Source organism: Pleurodeles waltl, chromosome 4_2, assembly GCF_031143425.1.
Source record: "Pleurodeles waltl isolate 20211129_DDA chromosome 4_2, aPleWal1.hap1.20221129, whole genome shotgun sequence".
NCBI classification, from domain to species: Eukaryota; Metazoa; Chordata; class Amphibia; order Caudata; family Salamandridae; genus Pleurodeles; species Pleurodeles waltl.
Genome location: NC_090443.1, coordinates 973351230 through 973370040, shown reverse-complemented (window position 1 = coordinate 973370040; position 18811 = coordinate 973351230). Strand labels below are relative to the sequence as shown.

Genomic DNA, 18811 nt, shown 5'->3' with positions numbered 1-18811 from the left:
AGCGATGACGCTGGCGGTCCTTGGATCCTGCACAGCTGCACAGGGAACGGGGAACGGTGGAATGACGCTGGAGGTCTTTCCCTCTCCAGCTTCACGAAGGAACTGAAGACATGGCTTTTTTAATCCACCTCAGGTATACCCTACACTCCCCTCCCCCCCCACACCTTGAGACCCTAACAGGTGAGTAGCTGTGCTTTATAAACACTGATTGATTGATTGAGGTCCTTGGATTTTGCACAGCAGCAGGGACTTCTGCGATGACACCAGAGGTCTTTGGATCCTGCCAGGCACCACAGGACATGGTGAGGAGGCCAGAGGTACTTGGATCCTGCAGGGCAGCGGGGGACATGGTGGTGGCGCCAGCGGTCCTTAAATCCTGCACTTTAGCATTAAGCTTGGTGGCTTGATACCCAGGTGACTGGGGGCTAGTACCTTGGCATAGTGCTAAATCCTGCACGTCAGCGCTGGATGGATTCAGTGATCCTCTCACACTCTGATGCTTTCACACACTGTCCCTCCGTCCCTCACGCATACTCTCAAAGTGTGGACCTGCGTAGAAGGTTCTCACCAGTTAATATCTTAACTTCTGCACTGTAATAATGTCAGTTCGACTACAGCATACTCCCACGGGTTAAAACACAAGCATCTTGGACCAGCCTCATCACAATCAAACGTTGCAGCTTGGCGCCATCCCTGCAGGTGCCCTTGGGCCTGCCCGCAGTACCTGGTATTTTCAGCACTGCGCCTTGACACCCTGGCACAACCCAGCACTGTTTATTCGTCCACCCTGAGCTGCCTGGATACCACTAAGCACAACTTAGCGACAGAAATAGAAGCAGCGAAGGCGTGGTGCCCACGCGCACACACCTGTGCATCGGTATTTGTGGACTTTAATAACAGGAGTCCTTAGCAGGTAGTTTCACTGTCCTCCTAGCTGCAGCACGAGGTGTCTCATTAGCCAGGCTGTTATTACCATCCCGGCAATCAGTGTCTATTGTTAGGTGCGCCATATTACGCTTTTCGCCTCACAGTCCGCTCACGCACAGCATTCCCTCACAAAGAAGAGGGCAGGCCTTTCCGTTCACGGACTTGTTGAGTTCACCTGTTTCACCTTCACTTAAATTTCAGAGGCTGGCCCTAAAGTGTGGATTTTCGGTTAAATAACTATCTTCGGCTTAGAGAGCCGGAGTCTTTCCGCCCTGCTTAAAATGTCTGCATGACGCACGTAGAATGCCAGCGTCCTGCGTAGTTTACGTGGGTCTTAGGCGCGCGCTCAGTAAATTAGATGACACGAGCCTTAGAAGCTCACGCGGGACTGTGACTACCTGCTGATTCCCCAGCCGGCCTGGCTCTGGAGCCAGTGTGCGCGTGACCTCCACCGACCAGGTCTCACCCAAGGAAGCAGAACCAGTTTCTGGGATCTAGTTCTGGCACGTGGCGTTTCACCACAGTGCCCAGGTTGGGACTGTGGTGATCCGCTCGGGACTGACTAGAAAGTCCGTGACGGCCATCGGGGGGAGGAGTGGGGGGAGGAGTGGGGGCAAGGCGATGTTGTTTGCCGGAGCGGTGGCAGGTGTGTGCATGTACCTGGATGGATTTATATAGGGTGAACATGGCTAAAAAGCGTTGTGCAAAGGTGAGAAATCCAAAGATCGGTGGGGGAAGGACAGTTGGAAAGTTTACTTTAGGCTGATGGGCCCCGGATCGTTCACTGGATAAACAAAAACGTCATACAGTCATTAATGTTCAGAGCATTTAAGTGCATGTCTCCTAAGTGAAAGTAAACGTGGCCCAATAATAGTATTCAGAACAAGTGTAGTAATAAACACAAACATTTAGGAAAAACCATGAAGTTTTATTACAATTTAAAAGCGCAGTACATAAAATATAGAAATGCAGTGCGCACCAGTAATCTGACTGAAATCCAGATATGTAATTTGCCATGAAGATTATAAAATAAAGAATAATGCAATAATGAGCACAAATTAGGAGAACAGACTAAGGGGGTCATTCCGACCCTGGCAGTAAAATCCGCCAGGGCCTGGGACCGCGGATGCACCGCCAACAGGCTGGCGGTCCATCCATGGGCATTCTGACCGCGGCGGTACAGCCGCGGTCAGAAACGGGAAACCGGCGGTGTCCCGCTGGTTTCCCGCTGCCCTGGGGAATCCTCCACGGCGGCGCTGCTTGCAGCGCCGCCATGGGGATTCCGACCCCCTTACCGCCATCCTGTTCCTGGCGGTTTTCGCCGCCAGGAACAGGATGGCGGTAACGGGTGTCGTGGGGGCCCCACTAAGATTTTCAGTGTCTGCCATGCAGACACTGAAAATCGCGACGGGTGCCACTGCACCCGTCGCACGCCTTCAACTCCGCCGGCTCCATTCGGAGCCGGCTTCCTCGTTGAAGGCGCTTTCCCGCTGGGCTGGCTGGCTGGCGGCCTTCCGCCAGCCCAGCGGGAAAGCTAGAATACCCGCGGCGGTCTTTTGACCGCGCAGCGGTATTCTGGAGGTTCCAGCCAGGCCGGCGGCTTCCGCCGCCGGCCGGGGTCAGAATGACCCCCTAAGTCTCAAGTATGCAGCAAAGTCAACAGAAAATAGGGCAGCATCCTCGGGGCTCAGGAAAGTCATCGGTTCACATAGGACCCGGAGGCCTCCATACAACCCCCACTCCCCACCAGAAATACACAAACCGACAACTTTAAACGTTGGAAGTGGTTTATTCAAACATTAAAACATCTTATAACTTTTTAAGCATATTAGATATTCCCAAGAGTACTGGGTATCCGTTTACCAAACACTTAACATATTTACATTTTTATATCTACATGTCATGAGCATTTTTGTGACCATAAATCAATTCTGACAGGATCCCTTCCTGTCCTGAACCACCATTGGACCACACAGGTGACCCATCTATCATCTGTATCCCTAGGAGGGGCGGTTACCCTGACTACACTGTATCTTGTCCTCATGCTTCGGGTTCCACCCCCTCCTCCAAACACCAATCAGACTCGGGGTGTAACGGGGTGGCCAAGAGCTGGAGCCCCATGTTCCCCCCAGCGATCTGAGCTCCCTTACCCCTTGATCTGGTGTGTACATCCTTTGGTTGGCTCAGAACTTCAGGATCCTATCCCAATTTAAGAGTGCAGTACATAAAATATAAAAATGCAGTGCACCAGTAATCTGATTGAAATCCAGATATGTAATTTGCCATGAAGATTATAAAATACAGAATAATGCAATAATGAGCACAAATTAGGAGAAGAGACTTAGGGCCTCATTCTGACGCTGGCGGTCTATGACCGCCAGGGTGGAGGCCGGGGGTAGCACCGCCAACAGGCTGGCGGTGCTACTTGGGCTATTCTGACCGCGGCGGGAAAGCCGCGGTCAGAAAAGGGCAACCGGCGGTTTCCCGCCGGTTTACCCCTGCCCAAGGGAATCTTCCACGGCGGCGCTGCTTGCAGCGCCGCCATGGGGATTCCGACCCCCTTACCGCCATCCTGTTCCTGGCGGTTTTCGCCGCCAGGAACAGGATGGCGGTAACGGGTGTCGTGGGGCCCCCTAACAGGGCCCCACCAAGATTTTCAGTGTCTGCCATGCAGACACTGAAAATCGCGACGGGTGCAACTGCACCCGTCGCACCCTTTCCACTCCACCGGCTCCATTCGGAGCCGGCATCCCCGTGGAAGGGGGTTTCCCGCCGGGCGGGCGGCCTTCTGGCGGTCGCCCGCCGGCCCAGCGGGAAACTCAGAATAACCGCGGCGGTCTTCTGACCGCACAGCGGTATTCTGATGGTGGAACTTTGGCGGGCGGCCTCCGCCGCCCGTCAAAGTCCGAATGACCCCCTAAGTCTCAAGTATGCAGCCAAGTCAACAGAAAATAGGGCAGCATCCTAGGGGCTCAGGAAAGTCATCGGTTCACATACGTTGGCTCACCACCAAATCAGGGGGTGGTATAATCAATTTCAGTATAGGGAATCATAGAACTGTCAAAGTCATCGTGGTGTGAACATCTTACAACTAATCACAATCCACTGACTCTAAACGTCACATTAACCTACCACCCTAGAACTAACCCACTACATGAATATTGATTTCCCCCTTCTGACTTAATGTCTACCAGAGGTGTGAAAACAACAGAAAGCAATTGTGACTGAATGCAATACAGTGCAAAATCGGAAGAGCCTCGGAATATCATGAAAGGCTTCCCTTCAACGAGTGTTTTTTACAACAATATATTTGCAAAATAAACAGCACATCCAGCTGCATGTGGTGTCAGCAGAGAAATACAAACAAATATAAAAGAACATCATGATGCGGCATACATTATAAACAATCATGGCCTCGAGGCCTAACAGGCCTAGTTAGCCTAGGCCTAAAAAACACACTTAAACACATCATACTAATTTGGCTTCAATAACATCAATACACATGTGAATTCAAGTGCAAAGCAACTCATATTAATGTGCATTTCAATAAAAAGAAATCTCCCCCACAGTGCAATGGTTTAATTACATTTGATCAATCACCAAAGTTCAGCTTAACAGACTTCAGAAAACACTGCTTAATGCCCCATGTATTTCATTCCATGACTACACCACAGAAGCAAGTAAGGTCATCCTTTCCAGGCAGATGAGATACACAGAGAGAACGAGGATACCTAACTGTAATTGAGTGCTAGGGTCTTGTATTGCCATTTAGGAGCTCCACTAACATAATAAACCACTATGATCAAGGCAGAGTGATTGATACATATCAGAACCCCAAGATGGCAATACCGAACCATACCACATGTTATGCATTTTGTTTTTAATTATATTTGGGTTTTTTCAATGCAGTTATCATGAAAAACATGTTTATTGCAAACAGTCAACAGCTTCAAAAACCTGTGACATCTGCATAGAAAATGTTTTTTTCAATTAATCGGAAACATAATTTTACTAAAATCCCAACTTCTGAATTCCATCATGAAAACCCGCTCTGTTCTTTTTGCTACACCAAAATAAATGGTATAGTCGAAACACTTAATGGGTAACATGGATAAGCTGATCAGATAATAATGCTGCATTAGTTTTAACTCTTTGGAAACCAAATGTATTGTTTATTTACAAAAAGGGAGCTAAGTTAACAACATTACCCCAAAGCATTCTGGGCGAAAAGCTATCAATACACAAATGCTACAAAAGGGATTGTATCCTGTGATGTTCTCACTGTTCCTTTCCTCTTATCTATATGTTGTATAATGTACCGTTGTATCCTGCCAGGTAAAAATCCTTTGTTCTGTTTCTTGATTGGAGCACTCTGGTTAACAGTAACTTAAAATAAATAAGTAAAGCAATGAATGAGCAATATACAAGATGTTTCATAAATGATGCACACTCAAGAAGGTGATCTGGTCATGATGTAAATCATGTTGAGCAAAGAGCAGCAATCCACCAGCAAGACCCACACTGTGTCGCCTTCGACAAAGACTGGAAGCAGTGATTGAGGGAAACACTACACAGATCCAGAAATGGCTTAAGCATAAAGTACTGAATCATTTTGGTTCATGCCTAACCAGACTAGAAACATGCATTTGCAATGCAATGGGTCTCACGTTTGCTCGAGTTAGAGCTATTAGTGCTGTAAATTCCTCACTGGACTTTTCTTGTCAAATAAGTTGAAAATGAAAAGTAAAACAGTTGACATAAGCGAGCCGGTTCAAAGAGCCATGAGCGTGAAGGAGGAAAAGAAAAATAAGTTTGCTCACAGTCAAACGTATCTGCAAAGGAGCAATTATCCATGTAACGGGCAGTCTGCAAGGCGGTAACAAAACCGCCCCAAGGAGGGACAAACGTAAAGGATTTTTGAAAGGCAGGCCCATGAACAAGTGAAAGCAATGGGCATGCAGTAGGCGTGGTTAAAAGCCCACAGAGAGATTACAACAGGCCAGAGCGCTTGGGCTTGCCCTAAAAAATACAAACACTGGCAAAGAAAATAGGTCTTGTTCAATGTGCAGGAGTAGACAGAGAAGGCTATAGTAATCCCTCAAGCAGTTCAATGCAATCACTTGAGTGGAGGAGGAAGGATACACCCAAACAGCCAATCGAATGAGGTGAAAGATGCATACTCCACTAGGCTGATTCAAGGCATGATTGACAAAGGCTTAAGCAAATGTCAGAGGCTGCTTGAAGGAAGATATTGTGCAAAGGTGTGTACTCAAATCCTCCTCTTAGCACATTTTAAAGCTATAGGTCTTTCTGACAGCTGGTCTAACAAAACCCAGAGCTACTAAAATCAGGTTCTGGCACGTTATTTTCTCAGGAGTGAGTAGCCAGGCACTGCGTTCAGGGACAAACAAAGCAGCTCACAACTGAAGAGTGTTGCATCACTTGTGCAAAACATGCAGTTCACTGACAGAACCCAGTGTCGCCCTATTAATATGAGACATTCGAGCAGGAAAAATGGGGTCCCTGTTTAACTGATGGCGACGTTCTGAGAGTCTTTTTTCCAACTACCACCCACCACTGCAGAGACACAATAATACCACCAAAAACACGACAACCTGCTGTTTTACCGCACCCGCCTCATGGTATTCATTCCAGGCCTGTTTCCCACCATTGCATTTTTTCTTCCGCCCTGCAATCAATCACGTTTTTATTGGGTTTGCCTGCTTACCGTGAGGTCTCGTGTCAGATGCAGAAGCAGCACAGCAGCACAATGCTGCACCAGTGCGGCACGCAATGAGCATCAAGAAACCTAATGGCTGCTTCTGATCAAGACAATAGCAGCCAGTGCCAGTGACCGCAAGTCTGAATGTCATCTTGCGTTTATTTATCAATAGCAAAAAGCATTTCAACAAGAAATGTCCACAGTACTAGCTGCTGGGCACATGAGCAGTCTACCAGGGTGGGATCATATAGTGATGGTTATCGAGTTGACGGGTGGTGGATTTACCACAGACATGACAGCACAAATGTCTCTTGCATACATATTTAGAGTCAGATTTCGTGGGACACTGAGGCTGGTGTGTGGAAACTAGTTAGGATTTGCCTACCAAGGTAATCCTTGAGAGTTTTGAATGAGGTGTGCAGAGGTATAGAGTACATGTCATCCAAAGGAGATTCCCAGTGCAGGGGTCCGAGGCACTAAAAGGAGCAGAATCCAAAGATAAAGGATGGGTGAACTAGGTTACGAGCAGGATGAAATCTGCTGAGGAGTGAGGTGATGTATGTTATGGTTTTGAGGACTAGCATTATTAACTTATAAAGAGATCCTTTGCTGACAGCCAGACGGATTGCAGAGTTCAGCCCCACCAGAAGACTCTTGAGGGAGTTAGGTGAAGATATCAATATCTGGGCAGTATGGATGGAATGAAATTGACTGATTTTCTGAATGTTCAGTAATTCCAAGTTGGCTTCTGTGGCTGTGTCCATTATGAATGTTTCCAAGTACTTAAGAGAGTCCAGTATACTCCGAAGTTTTCTGGCTGATGGTGGACGTCATACTGTGGCAAAAAAATATACGATCAAAGAAAGCTGTTCCTGTCTAACTTCAGTTCTTTGGGTAGTACTGTGGATATGAAATTGTGGTTAGACAATGACATCTGTGTTATTTTCCTTAATTTTAGTGAAAAGGATGCATTGGTGAGCCACTTGTAGCACCCCAGTGCCATTACGCAATGGTTCTGATATCAACCTCGACATTACCCCAGCATAGAACATATGCACACTACTTGGAGGTGAAATGTCAGACACCATGTGCTTGTCCTAAAGAGACCCTTATGAAATAATAAGAGGGTCGAAATGTTGACTCTTTTTCTTTGGAGCATCTGATTGTTTAAAGTAAATTCTGGACACGGATCTATGAATTGTATCTTGGACTGCTCCTTAATCTACCGGAAAGCCTCGACATCCCACTGTATATATGGAGCATTGTAAATGTTGCACCTCACTGCGCTTTTTGAGCACTGCGCTGTCTGCACTTCACTTGATTTTGCGACATTCATATGTTTGTTTAAGCATAAATAGAGCAATATTGTTTGATAACATAGAGAGCATATTTGGTTTTGGTATATACATAGATAAAAGAGACCCACTGAACCAATATAATTGCAATTGTATTTATATAGCACTTATTGCCCCTGATGAGGCGTTGAAGCGCTTTTTAGTGAGTAGCACGCTACTCTGGAATCCAAAAGGATTAGTGGTGGATTAGTATTGGGGAATATGAGTACAGTATTAGTATAGGATGGTATGATTTTATTTGAGCGGAGGACATGTGAGTCTGTTAGTTGGATTGAATAGAATAATGGAGGGATAGAGGAGGGAAGAATCCAGAAGTGTTAATTGGGAGGGGTTTAATTGCATATCTTACCCCGGTTCTGATTGGGCATAAGGGGTTGGTCCTTTCTATTATTACTTGTCTGTACGCAATGTTGGCCCAGCACAGCAGCAGCTTCAGAAACATATGAAGGTGAGAGCAGGAGGACTCTCTGTCGGGTTCTAGGCCAGGACAGTCAAACCGGCCAGAACGGTTCTTCCACATACGTCCTGAAAAAGATATTTTTTCTGCAGGGGATGTGTAGCCACACTTGTTTCAAGGCGATTTGTGGGCTCATTTAAAATTCAAGCCGACAGCTCCCTAATCTGGAAGCCTTGCTAGAATTTAGAGGAGACTCAGGCTGGCTGTGGTCTGTGCACCTTCAACTTTTGCTGCACACCAAAGCCCGCTTTCCACACTCAGGAGCCATTTTCACAGCCCAAAAACAATTTCCACAATCCCATTTGCAAATATTGCTAGCCCAAGCTTGATGGATTTACAGAATGTATGTAGACTTGGGGCACAAACATGAGCTAGAAGTCAGATGGGGAGGATCTACAGTCCATCTTCGACTCCCCCAGCCCCTGCTCTGACCACTTCCTACCTGCTCTTTACCCACAGGGAGCAGGCGGTCTCGGGTCCCCTCGCACACTCAGTACTGTTTCTTCCTTGTTTCTGAGCCAGGTTAACAGGAGATTCTGTTTGTTATAATCTCCAAGGTGGGGCTCTAAATGTTGCCTTGTTGCTTTGCTTTGGGTTAATCAAATAGGAATGTGCCTTGAATGTTTGAAATTATTACTACTTTAGTGATTTGTCTAAGTCGCCACATGTACTACTGGTACTTTGTCTTTGCATGCCCCGCTGAAGGGCATTCGACAGCGGTGAATAAGAACCCGCTCATAGCATTGCTTCTGTTCCGCAGCCTACTCTCCCACCACAGTTTAGAGTTACATAGCGCAGGTGCGTGGCCACATGTCAGCCATATTAGGGAATTCTTGTCCCTGGCTCAGTGAATCTGCAGCCACACTCCTCCCCATCTCTCTCCACACCTTCAGGCAGGTGAGGCAGATTCCCAGGATATACATTACCCGGCTCGCGTCACTAGGCCACAGTAGACACGGAGGCAAATACTTAGCCAGCGAGATCACAGCACAGCCTGTGGGCAAAGGCCGCGCCTTACCTTTCTCAGGTCTTCTAAGCCATACTCCAGCGCTGACGTCAGAACCTCCAGGGCCTGAGGAGCAAACAAGGAACAGGAAACACAATAGGTCAACAGGGCTTTGTGGCAAAAGGGAAATCCATTTAAAACTAAAGAGTAAATATGTGGGAATCAAAAATGACTTTCTCAGATCAACACAAAACCGAAGCACCTAGTCAATGCGTGGGAACCAGGAAGAGCTTGCAGCATGCCCACTCCGGAGCTAACTATGGGTAGCAGAGGCTACTGTTTCATGGAGGCAAACACACCCAAAGGGGCTACGGTTTGATGCAACAAACATCTGTTGGTGGCTGAGGTGGGGCGACAGGTTTAGGTACAGACCACACCTAACTCACTGTGTTAATACAATAGCTGAAAGAAATGAGAGCAAATGGACAGGGGCAATAAACCTGGGCAGGGATTAGAAAGAGTAACAATAACATCCTTGTGGCAGAAATACATTTATGCAATTACATCAAACAGGAGGACATGAAAAATTATATCTGTGGGAAACCATACAAGTGTATAACAACAAAACTTGTGCGACAGTTATGTATTTGTACAATAGATGCAAGCATGGGCCGGTGAAAGGAGTACTGTGATAATCATTAGTCGGTTTACAACTGTGTAGTATCAATTGTGGGTCAGAGAAGTAATGAGTATATAAGAGCAGCAAGGGCGGGAGGCTGATGCCACAACTTTGTAGGTGCATCTATTGTGGGGCAGTTATTTCACAACTGTTGCATAACAGAGGAAAACAGGGCAGTGGAAACATGATTGTTTTATAATACGTGTTGTGGCACCATAATACAATGTCTCAATGGCCACACCAGCCACGAGTCAGCGATACCACCTATTGATAAGGACCCCCATTGTAGGGAAGAACTATGACTGCTATTAACAACACCAAACATGATACAATGTCTGCATAGCAGCAACAATAGGGGAGCAGATATAACACCACCAAGAGCGCGGTAGTGAGACAATCATTGTTCTAACCCAACAGTTATGGGGCTGTGCTCCAACCCCACCTTGTACGGGGCAGTGATACAACTCTATAATACCACCGGCTGTGACACAGTGATACAACTGTACATTAAGACAAGCATGCATGGAGGTCCCAAGCGAAAACCAAGTAGCAATATCAATCATGGAACAAATTTCAAACTCGTTTTATTACAACAGGTTTTGCCCCATTGTGTACTGTGGCTGGCACTAGCTGTCTTATTCATAAGAGCGAAACACGTGTCAGGGGGTGTATGCGTTAATACTTGCTGGTCTTTGATGGCACTTTACTAATCCTGCTCCCGGAATGTGTATCATTGAATACGGTTTCCTGGCTAGACATGTGTGGTTTCCCTCATCCAATGCTTAAAGACTTTGCCAGAGTACAGACGTCTCAGTGGGCTAAAGAGGGTGTCCCTGCTGGGGTGATGGCTATCACATGGCATGGGTTCAGTGTAAAGCGTGGAACCTCCCAAGACGTCTGTTATGTGTTTCACATAAAAAAAAAAGTGCAAACGTGCTCGGTCCCCCGGCCCTTACAGGCCAAGTCATTGGCAAAGGTATGCTACATATACACCGCGTGTACTCATGCATATACTCATGCATCGCCGTAAGGTTTTCATCAGCTTGTGTGTATGTAATGAGCTCACGGTCTCTAGACATCACAAGCTCGTCATGCCGTGCACGTGCGCGGAAGTACGTCACTGCCACGGCCCAAGCCACGCCGGTGGCTGCACGCGCCCGGCACTGATCTTTCCTCGGCTTCGAGGCAGAGAAAAGGAAGAAAGGGGGTGAGAGTAATTTTGGGAAACAGTGATAAAGGAAGCACGCAGGGATGAAAAAGAATCGGCAACAGTGCTTAATGTGAGCCGGTGGTTTCCGGTGTGGAGCACCGGCACTTGTTTTTCTTCCTCAAGCATTTACTGTAAGCAAACGACACAGCATATGGGAAAGACGGAGGAAGACAAAAACGAACAAGCGTCACAAAGGGAGAAAGCTGCAAGAGTGAGCTGAAGGGACAGGAAGTGGCTGTAAATGGATTAAAGAGGCCCAGGGTGGCTACAGGATTACGCTGCCTCAGTCTACTGGGCTCACGGAGTTAATTATACCAGCTGCGTGTTTCAGAAGAGCGATTGGGGCACCGGCACGTTTTTATAGACAAATTAAGCACTGTGCTCCAAGCGTCAGAGACAGGAAGTGTAGGCTGGTGGAAGAAATAAGCATGGGGTAGAATTTAAACCAGGCTACGTGGGTATCAGGCAACCCTTGCCCTGTGCAGCGCCACCTACTGTGAGTGACAGCCACTGCTCTCGGCCAGGATTGGGCATGTGTCATACTCTAACACTGACTCTATCTTTCGCGTGCAGGAGCTAAATTGGGGCAACGGCGAGTCACGATAATCGCAAGAAAAAGATCGACCAAGTCGAGGCCTTTCATTTATCACTTTCTAATACAGCACGATTCAGGCCCACGTGTGGCGTAGGCGCTCTTAACAGCCAGGACATTAAATGTATGTGCATTAATAAAAACAAACACGCAGCGCTGCGAAAGGCTGTATGCATAACCAAATTAATATATAACTTACACATACACATGTTCAAAGCAACCAAACGTAAGAAAACCCTGACAAAGAGCGGTATGCAGGAGGCAACAGTGCTAAGGTGCTACCTCACATAAGGGTTGTGGCCGAAATCATGGGCAGGCCAAAGTGCGGATACTGTAAATAATGGGGGAGGGGGGTAGTGTGGGTAAAACTGATCCACTTGTCCCCGCAACTCTCCGCGCACATCGGCCGGCTTTACTGGGAGTTTGCCGGGGGGGGGGAGAGTGGCAGCCACCCCAACCCCGCCAGCACAGCCTCAGCTGTCATGCTGGGACATTAAAAGGCTTACTTGCACCCAGGAATGTGGCTATGTTTAAGTACCTGTGGAAGGAGCGCTTGTAAAGAGTGCAGCACTGTGTGCCACCCGCTTATCCCGCTGCCTCGACACCCCCTGCAGACGGGGCCCTCGCTCCCTGATGGCTTCTCCTCCCAGGCGGCCCTCCCTCCCCTCGCTGCCCCCAGACTGCGCACACAGACACTAAACTGATTACAGATAATTGGGATCATGTGGCTTCTATTCTGGGCTCTGGATCCAGGAAACCAATCACTCCGAAGGCAGGCCCATGGGCGCCATGTCCCGGAAGAGAGCACTGCAGCGGGGACGTCAGAGCCATTAAGAGTTCCTTCTTACCCACCGTCCACACTTACGGTGACATCAGGCGTCATCTTTGAGAGGTCTGCCTCGGCTGACAATTACGCACTGCCTTGATATAAGTATCAAGTCAAAAATGGGTTTTCCCAATTTATTAGGCTGTGATACACTGCTTTAGGCCATCAGAGCAGTGGGAAGCTGTAATACCTCGTACTGAGATCCCACACGTAATTTCCGCCGAGTTAAGCTGGTGTTCCTGTGAGTTAAGTGAATGTATACACACACGCACCCCCACACATACATACACATACATACCTTTTGTTTAGGTGGCCATTGCTCATACTGCAATGCTGTCCATTTCTCCTCCACATAGCGAAAGACTTTATAAGCCTCCAAATTACAAAAGTGGACAAGTTTCTTAGCTACGGAGGAGTGGGGTCACCTGCGTTCAGCGGTGGAACAAAGGGGAAGACAAGGTAGGTTGGCAGGCTACAGGCAGTACCAGGGTCACGAGACGGGGTAATGTTTGAGCTGATACAGCTTGAAAGGTGCTGTCCAGGGGATGGTGCACATGAAGGTTATGAACAGAGTTCCTTAGCTCGGCAGACCTTGGAGGCCTGTCCATGATCACTTAAACTGAGGAGCCTGACTAGCATTATAGGTCTTCTGTCCTCTTCCATTCAAGCCATTTTTCAAAGATCATTTCATTCCAGAGGGCTGCTAAGAGTGGATATTTTGTCATTTTAGGCAGGGCTTCAGCTATGCACAGTAGTGCATGGGAAGTGATGGAGAGCTGTGCCTTGAGAAATGAGTGTGTCCCTATGGAATCATAACGGCATTCATCTTAAATCTAGCAAAAATATTACTAAGAATTGCTTTACATTCCAAGACCAATATTTCGTACTGCAGAAGGGGGGCCAGTGGACTGTTCTTTTGTGCTGGAGACAGCTAATCTCTTAATGGACGAAAGTGGGTCTTCAGAACAAATCCGTTCAAACACAAACGAGCTCCAAGAAAGCACCACACACAGCAGCTGGAATGAAGAGCACAATATATTCCATATCTGAATCAATTACCAATCTAAAGACTCTACATTTCCCTTGGCATGTAGTAACAGAGAAATCAACTTCCTCTGCTTGCAGTGGAAACATGACCAAGGACTCATTTATTTTCCACTTTGCAAAGAATCTACAAACTGAAACATTCTACTTAATTTTTCAAACCATCATCCCTGCAATTTGCGTGAAAATCTGCCATATGATTTGATTACAGAAAACCACCCTGTAGACATCCATTAAACGTAAACACACTGCCTCAACCCAATGATCTGCGAAAATGGTAGGTGAAATGATCTTAAATATTACTGTGCAATCCACCGCTTGTGGGTGACCTTGAACACCTGTTTTGCATATCATCAGCGCTGCTCCTCCCAGTCTGCCCTCCATATCTGCCTCAAAAACAATGAAATGTCACAAAATGATCCAATCTATCACCCTGAATCCCGAGGGAAACTGGACGTTTTCAAAACCCAATGTAGCGTGGTGGCTTCCAGCCATCCAAGCATAGTGACCTTGGCTGGATGCATCCCAAACACGGACATGGCCAACAGATGCGCTCACTAGTGGCTGTACACCCCAGGTCCAGCTCCCCCCGATAGGATGCGAACATGAACCCAGCGTGGTCCATACTAATTTAAGCAAGGAAAGCGGCCCCCATCCACCGGTCTGATTTAAGAAACAGCCACTAACTGGGGGGAAGAGGGCCCTCACAACCCTGGCCCTGGTGTCACTGCAACTGTTGCTCCAATGATAGCTGTGCCACTGGCCTGGCCACTTGAGTGATGTTCGCACACAAAACAGACACATAAAAGGAAGAGCCTGTAATATGACAGCCCTTTAAGGCAGCAGAGTGTGTGTGTGTGTGTGTGTGTGGGGGGGGGGGGGGGGGGGGGGGGGAGGCGGGGGAGAATATGTTCTTCTTTTTTTGGAAAACAAACACCCCAACAACGGCAGACCCTCCAAACCGCACCTCCTTTCAAGTTCCACATAGATTATAAATCGGTGCACTCCTTCCTCAGCACCAGCCGTTGGGTGGTGCTGCTGTCATCCACAGAAATAAACACAGTCACACAATATGGAATGGCGCACCCAAAGAGTCCAGTGATCCAAACGCAGTACAATATGCTGAATTCAATTATTCAATCAACACAGCACTACAACAGCCACATGTTTTGTTCAACTTGTTTGAACTTCATCAGGGCTGTAAATAATGAATACAAAAATACGTCTATTAAAAACATGATAAATACCCAAATTATAAACATCCCAGTCCACCAAAATTCAGTGAAAACCACAAAAAATACTACTATGACCCCATGATTTATTGTTAGTATGTAGGTGAGGTGGGGATCATTGGATTTCAAAGGTTAGTCCCCTTTAGTGTGGTGAGTATAGCGAGTTATAGTAGTATTTTTGTGGTTTTCACTGAATTTGGATGGACTGGGAGGTTTATGATTTGAGTATTTGTCTTGTTTTATATAGACATATTTTTGTATCCATTATTTACAGACCTGATGAAGTTCAAACAAGTTGAACGAAACGCGTGGCTGTTGTGGTGCTTTGTTGATTGAATAAAGGAACTAAGCACATTGTACTGCGTTTGGATCACTGGACTCTACTTGGCTGCGACATTCCAAGTGACTGTTTATTTTCTTCTTTTTGGGGCAGGAAAGTAGATATCATGAAAGACGGCCACCTCTGAATGTATGGACTCTGAGAAGGAATGGATGCGGAGGTACTGAACTCTCACACCAGGTTTGGGAGTTCCCACACCAGGGTTTGGACTGAAGGGGGCACCGCAGAGGCACGCCAGAGACCACAGAGGCACTGACTGCCCTAGGATTGGCTCTCCATCGTCTGCCTCCCAATGCAGACTTCCCCGGGGATGCTAAGACTCGCCTGTTGCATGACGTCATCACAGCTGCTCCGTGGTGCCTAGAAGCAATTTAGCTTATGCTGCGGCATACTGCCCTCCGAAGCAGAAGAGGCTGGTCCCCGCCTTTCGACACCTGCGAGGGGAGCAGCCCAAGTGAAACGTTATGGGTCCCTGGCCAATTTTTGTCGCTGGAGGGCATCATTCTTCGTTACGTCATTGGAGCAGGGGCGGCGTATAAGAATGCCGCTTTGATTAGTTTATGGAGGCAAAAAAAAGTTATAGACGAGTTGGGCGCCCTTTTCATTTCGGGGAGACTGGTGCCCTGACCAGCATGCCACCCGCACTACACACATTCTCTGTGGGCGAATGCTTGAACCCACCTGCCTCCTGCAGCCAAGGCCGCCTCGGAGGGAAGCCTGGGTGCCAGTGCCAGGGAAGCAGGTGGCGATGCCCAGGGCCGGTGCTACAAAGGACGAGTCGCAGGGGTCTGACAGCTCCTAATTCACGTCTTCATTTAACACCTCACCCCCCTCACCAGAGGCACCGCGACCCCTTCAGAACTATTCCAGCTAATGGCGCTGAATCAGACCAGCAAAAATAGCCGGGGTTGTTGTAACACATTAACCATAATTAGCCCCTGCTCCCCGCCCCCCTCCCCCCACAAGACTGACACCCCTTCCCTACTCGGTGTTTGCTCGTTTACTGTCTCCCCGTACAGCGTCAAAAGATGATAACAGGGGGGCTCGCATCTCTCATTTTGATGCCAAAAGCGTTAAGAGATTCCCCAAAACAGAAATAGAAGCACACAGAGTATGCTGATGATAAATCACAAAATTATGGATTAAAAAACCTGCATTTTGTAAATCTCAAAATTGTAGAGACAGAAAAAAAAAACGCTGGTGACAAAAGAACCTAGACTGCTCGGATTCCAGCATGTTTACTCCACATTTCACCATTTCAAGCTGGATAAAGCGAGCGTCACTATTTGTAGTGACAAGAATCACACATCAAGAAGAAGGAGTGAAATGCAGGGTCGTGGGAGAAGGAGGCGTGCGGTGGAACCAGGACTCTGGTGTTCTGCCGCCCAGACATTCAGCCGCACCTCCTAACGTGAACCCCGGAGCCCTGCACTTGCTTTTTATTTATTGTCCAAATTAAGCACAGCGCCTTGTGTGCTACCCTTCCAGTGGCACCGTTGTGACACGAGTCTGGTGGTCTAAGCCTAAGTCACCGCTGGCTCTGCTTCCCGCAGTGCTCTGTGCCCCTGCCAACCAATACAACCTTCCCTCCGATTCCCCTAACCTCAGTGGCCCGACCCCAAAAGGGGTATGTTGTGGGCAGTAGCCGTGGGCTCGAGTGCAAGGAAAGATGGGGCCCTCTGACAGCGGTATGACTTATAAAACACAGCAATAACCAGGGCTCCCCTCACGCCTCTGGGCCCCGGTGCCACTGCACGTGCTGCACCAGTACAAGCAGGTGCAGGGCCGCCCTGTCCCGCGTTCAGCGCGGCTATCGCCAGTGCGCATGCGCGTTCACCACCCAAGCCACGTGGCTGCCAAACTCGGATAAAGTCTGCGAGTCCATCCCAACCATTCTCTTCTAAGATTGATGGTAGAGCGGCAATCAAGTTTAAGAGTATTTCAAAAACGACAACGCTTGTAATCCACAAATACTAGTACAGTATCATAAACACTTCTCTTTCAGTCCTTCCTCGCCATCCCCATCTGCTTCCGGGTAGTTGAGGTCGAACGGAAGACAGTAATGATAGGAGCATGCCTAAGGGTACCCAGTCCCACCCTGATATAGAATAAGTCTCTGAAACCCTTGTCTGCGGGTGGTGAAGGGGGGGCAAGGGTGGGCTACCTTCCTTGGCCACAAGACTTTTCTCAACCCCAGCCTGAGCTCCAGTCTTCACAGTTCTATTCCACCATAAAGCACAAAACTCGGGAAGCAGATGCAAAGCCAGTATAGGCTGTATCCTGCATGCTGGCATGGAGGATGCAGAAACACGGCTGCCGACAGACTAACAGCTACAGATATCTACATCTGTGCGCGCACAGACCAGCACGCATACAGGCACCTATACATAAAATAGCAACATAGATGGAGGCATTCCTGCACACAGATCAACAGACATAATTAAACACGTGCATGGACCGGCAAAAACATACAGGTTCACACATGTTCACAAACACATAAACCACACACATGCAGACGTACACAGAGACTGCCTGCACCCTGGCATACCTGCACGCACCAATGGGTGAGTGGTGAATGAATTAGTGTGCCGGCGGCTGCATGACCAAAGGAATACATGAGTAAATGTGGCCGTATGGGTGTGGAAAATGCCTTGACAAATAAGTCGATGTATGAAATATGCTTTGGAGTATATGGTGTTGATTTTTGTTTTCCTGCAGTTAGGAATTCAACGTTTATGTATTTTACTGAAGTCTTTGGTTAGCTGAATTATTTTGTAGATCACACATAAAAATATGCCTACAAAAGTATAACAGATGTTACATACCAGTATTTTTTTCTAAAATTCGACAGTCAAAAACAAAACAAAACAAAACAAAAAACTCTTTCTTTCAGCAGGTCATGGGAAAACCGCACCCAGGGAAGTACAGCCCGCACCTGACACCTCGAAGGATGCGGGTACTAATCGAGTGCGCTAAGACCCCATTCACAATAGCTACCATTTCACATCCTGGCCCCTCCCCTCTTCTTTTTCAATATGAAATAGATTTGCCGATACAGGTGGTGCTAAAGCGCCTTCACAGCCAACCTCAAAGTGAGAGCGCATTAACAACAGGCCAGGTGGGCCCCCAATAACACACTGCACGTGCCAGAAAAACAACGTCATCCTGCCCTGTCATGTGCCCGCTAATGTGTAATCGCATTACGAAGTGTGACATAACAAGGTCCCCCAATGTCTGACAACCCGAGGCTCACTAACAATGAATATTCTACATTTTAGAGTGAAAGCAGGTGTGAAATGTGGACTGAGTGTGACAAGCCAAGGTGATTGTGGAAAGAAGCACTCGCATCACCCCGAGGCCTGTCTGCGCCAATGGTGCTAACAAGCCAGGGGCAGGCTGGGGCTGAGGTGTGACTTTTCAATGCAGGGCTCTAAAACAGGTAAGGGGCTTTCTCCTCCTGTGTGAAAACCGCAATCCTGTC

At 47.7% G+C, this 18811-nt stretch overlaps 1 protein-coding gene across 1 annotated transcript in view; it reads right to left on the bottom strand.

Moving 5' to 3' along the window:
* Positions 1-18811, bottom strand: part of BTBD19 (BTB domain containing 19) — an 800233-nt gene that overhangs the window by 646683 nt on the left and 134739 nt on the right. Inside the window, exon 3 of the mRNA XM_069232814.1 lies at positions 9480-9533. Coding sequence (XP_069088915.1) covers positions 9480-9533 — 54 coding nt within the window. The remainder of the gene's footprint in view (positions 1-9479; positions 9534-18811) is intronic.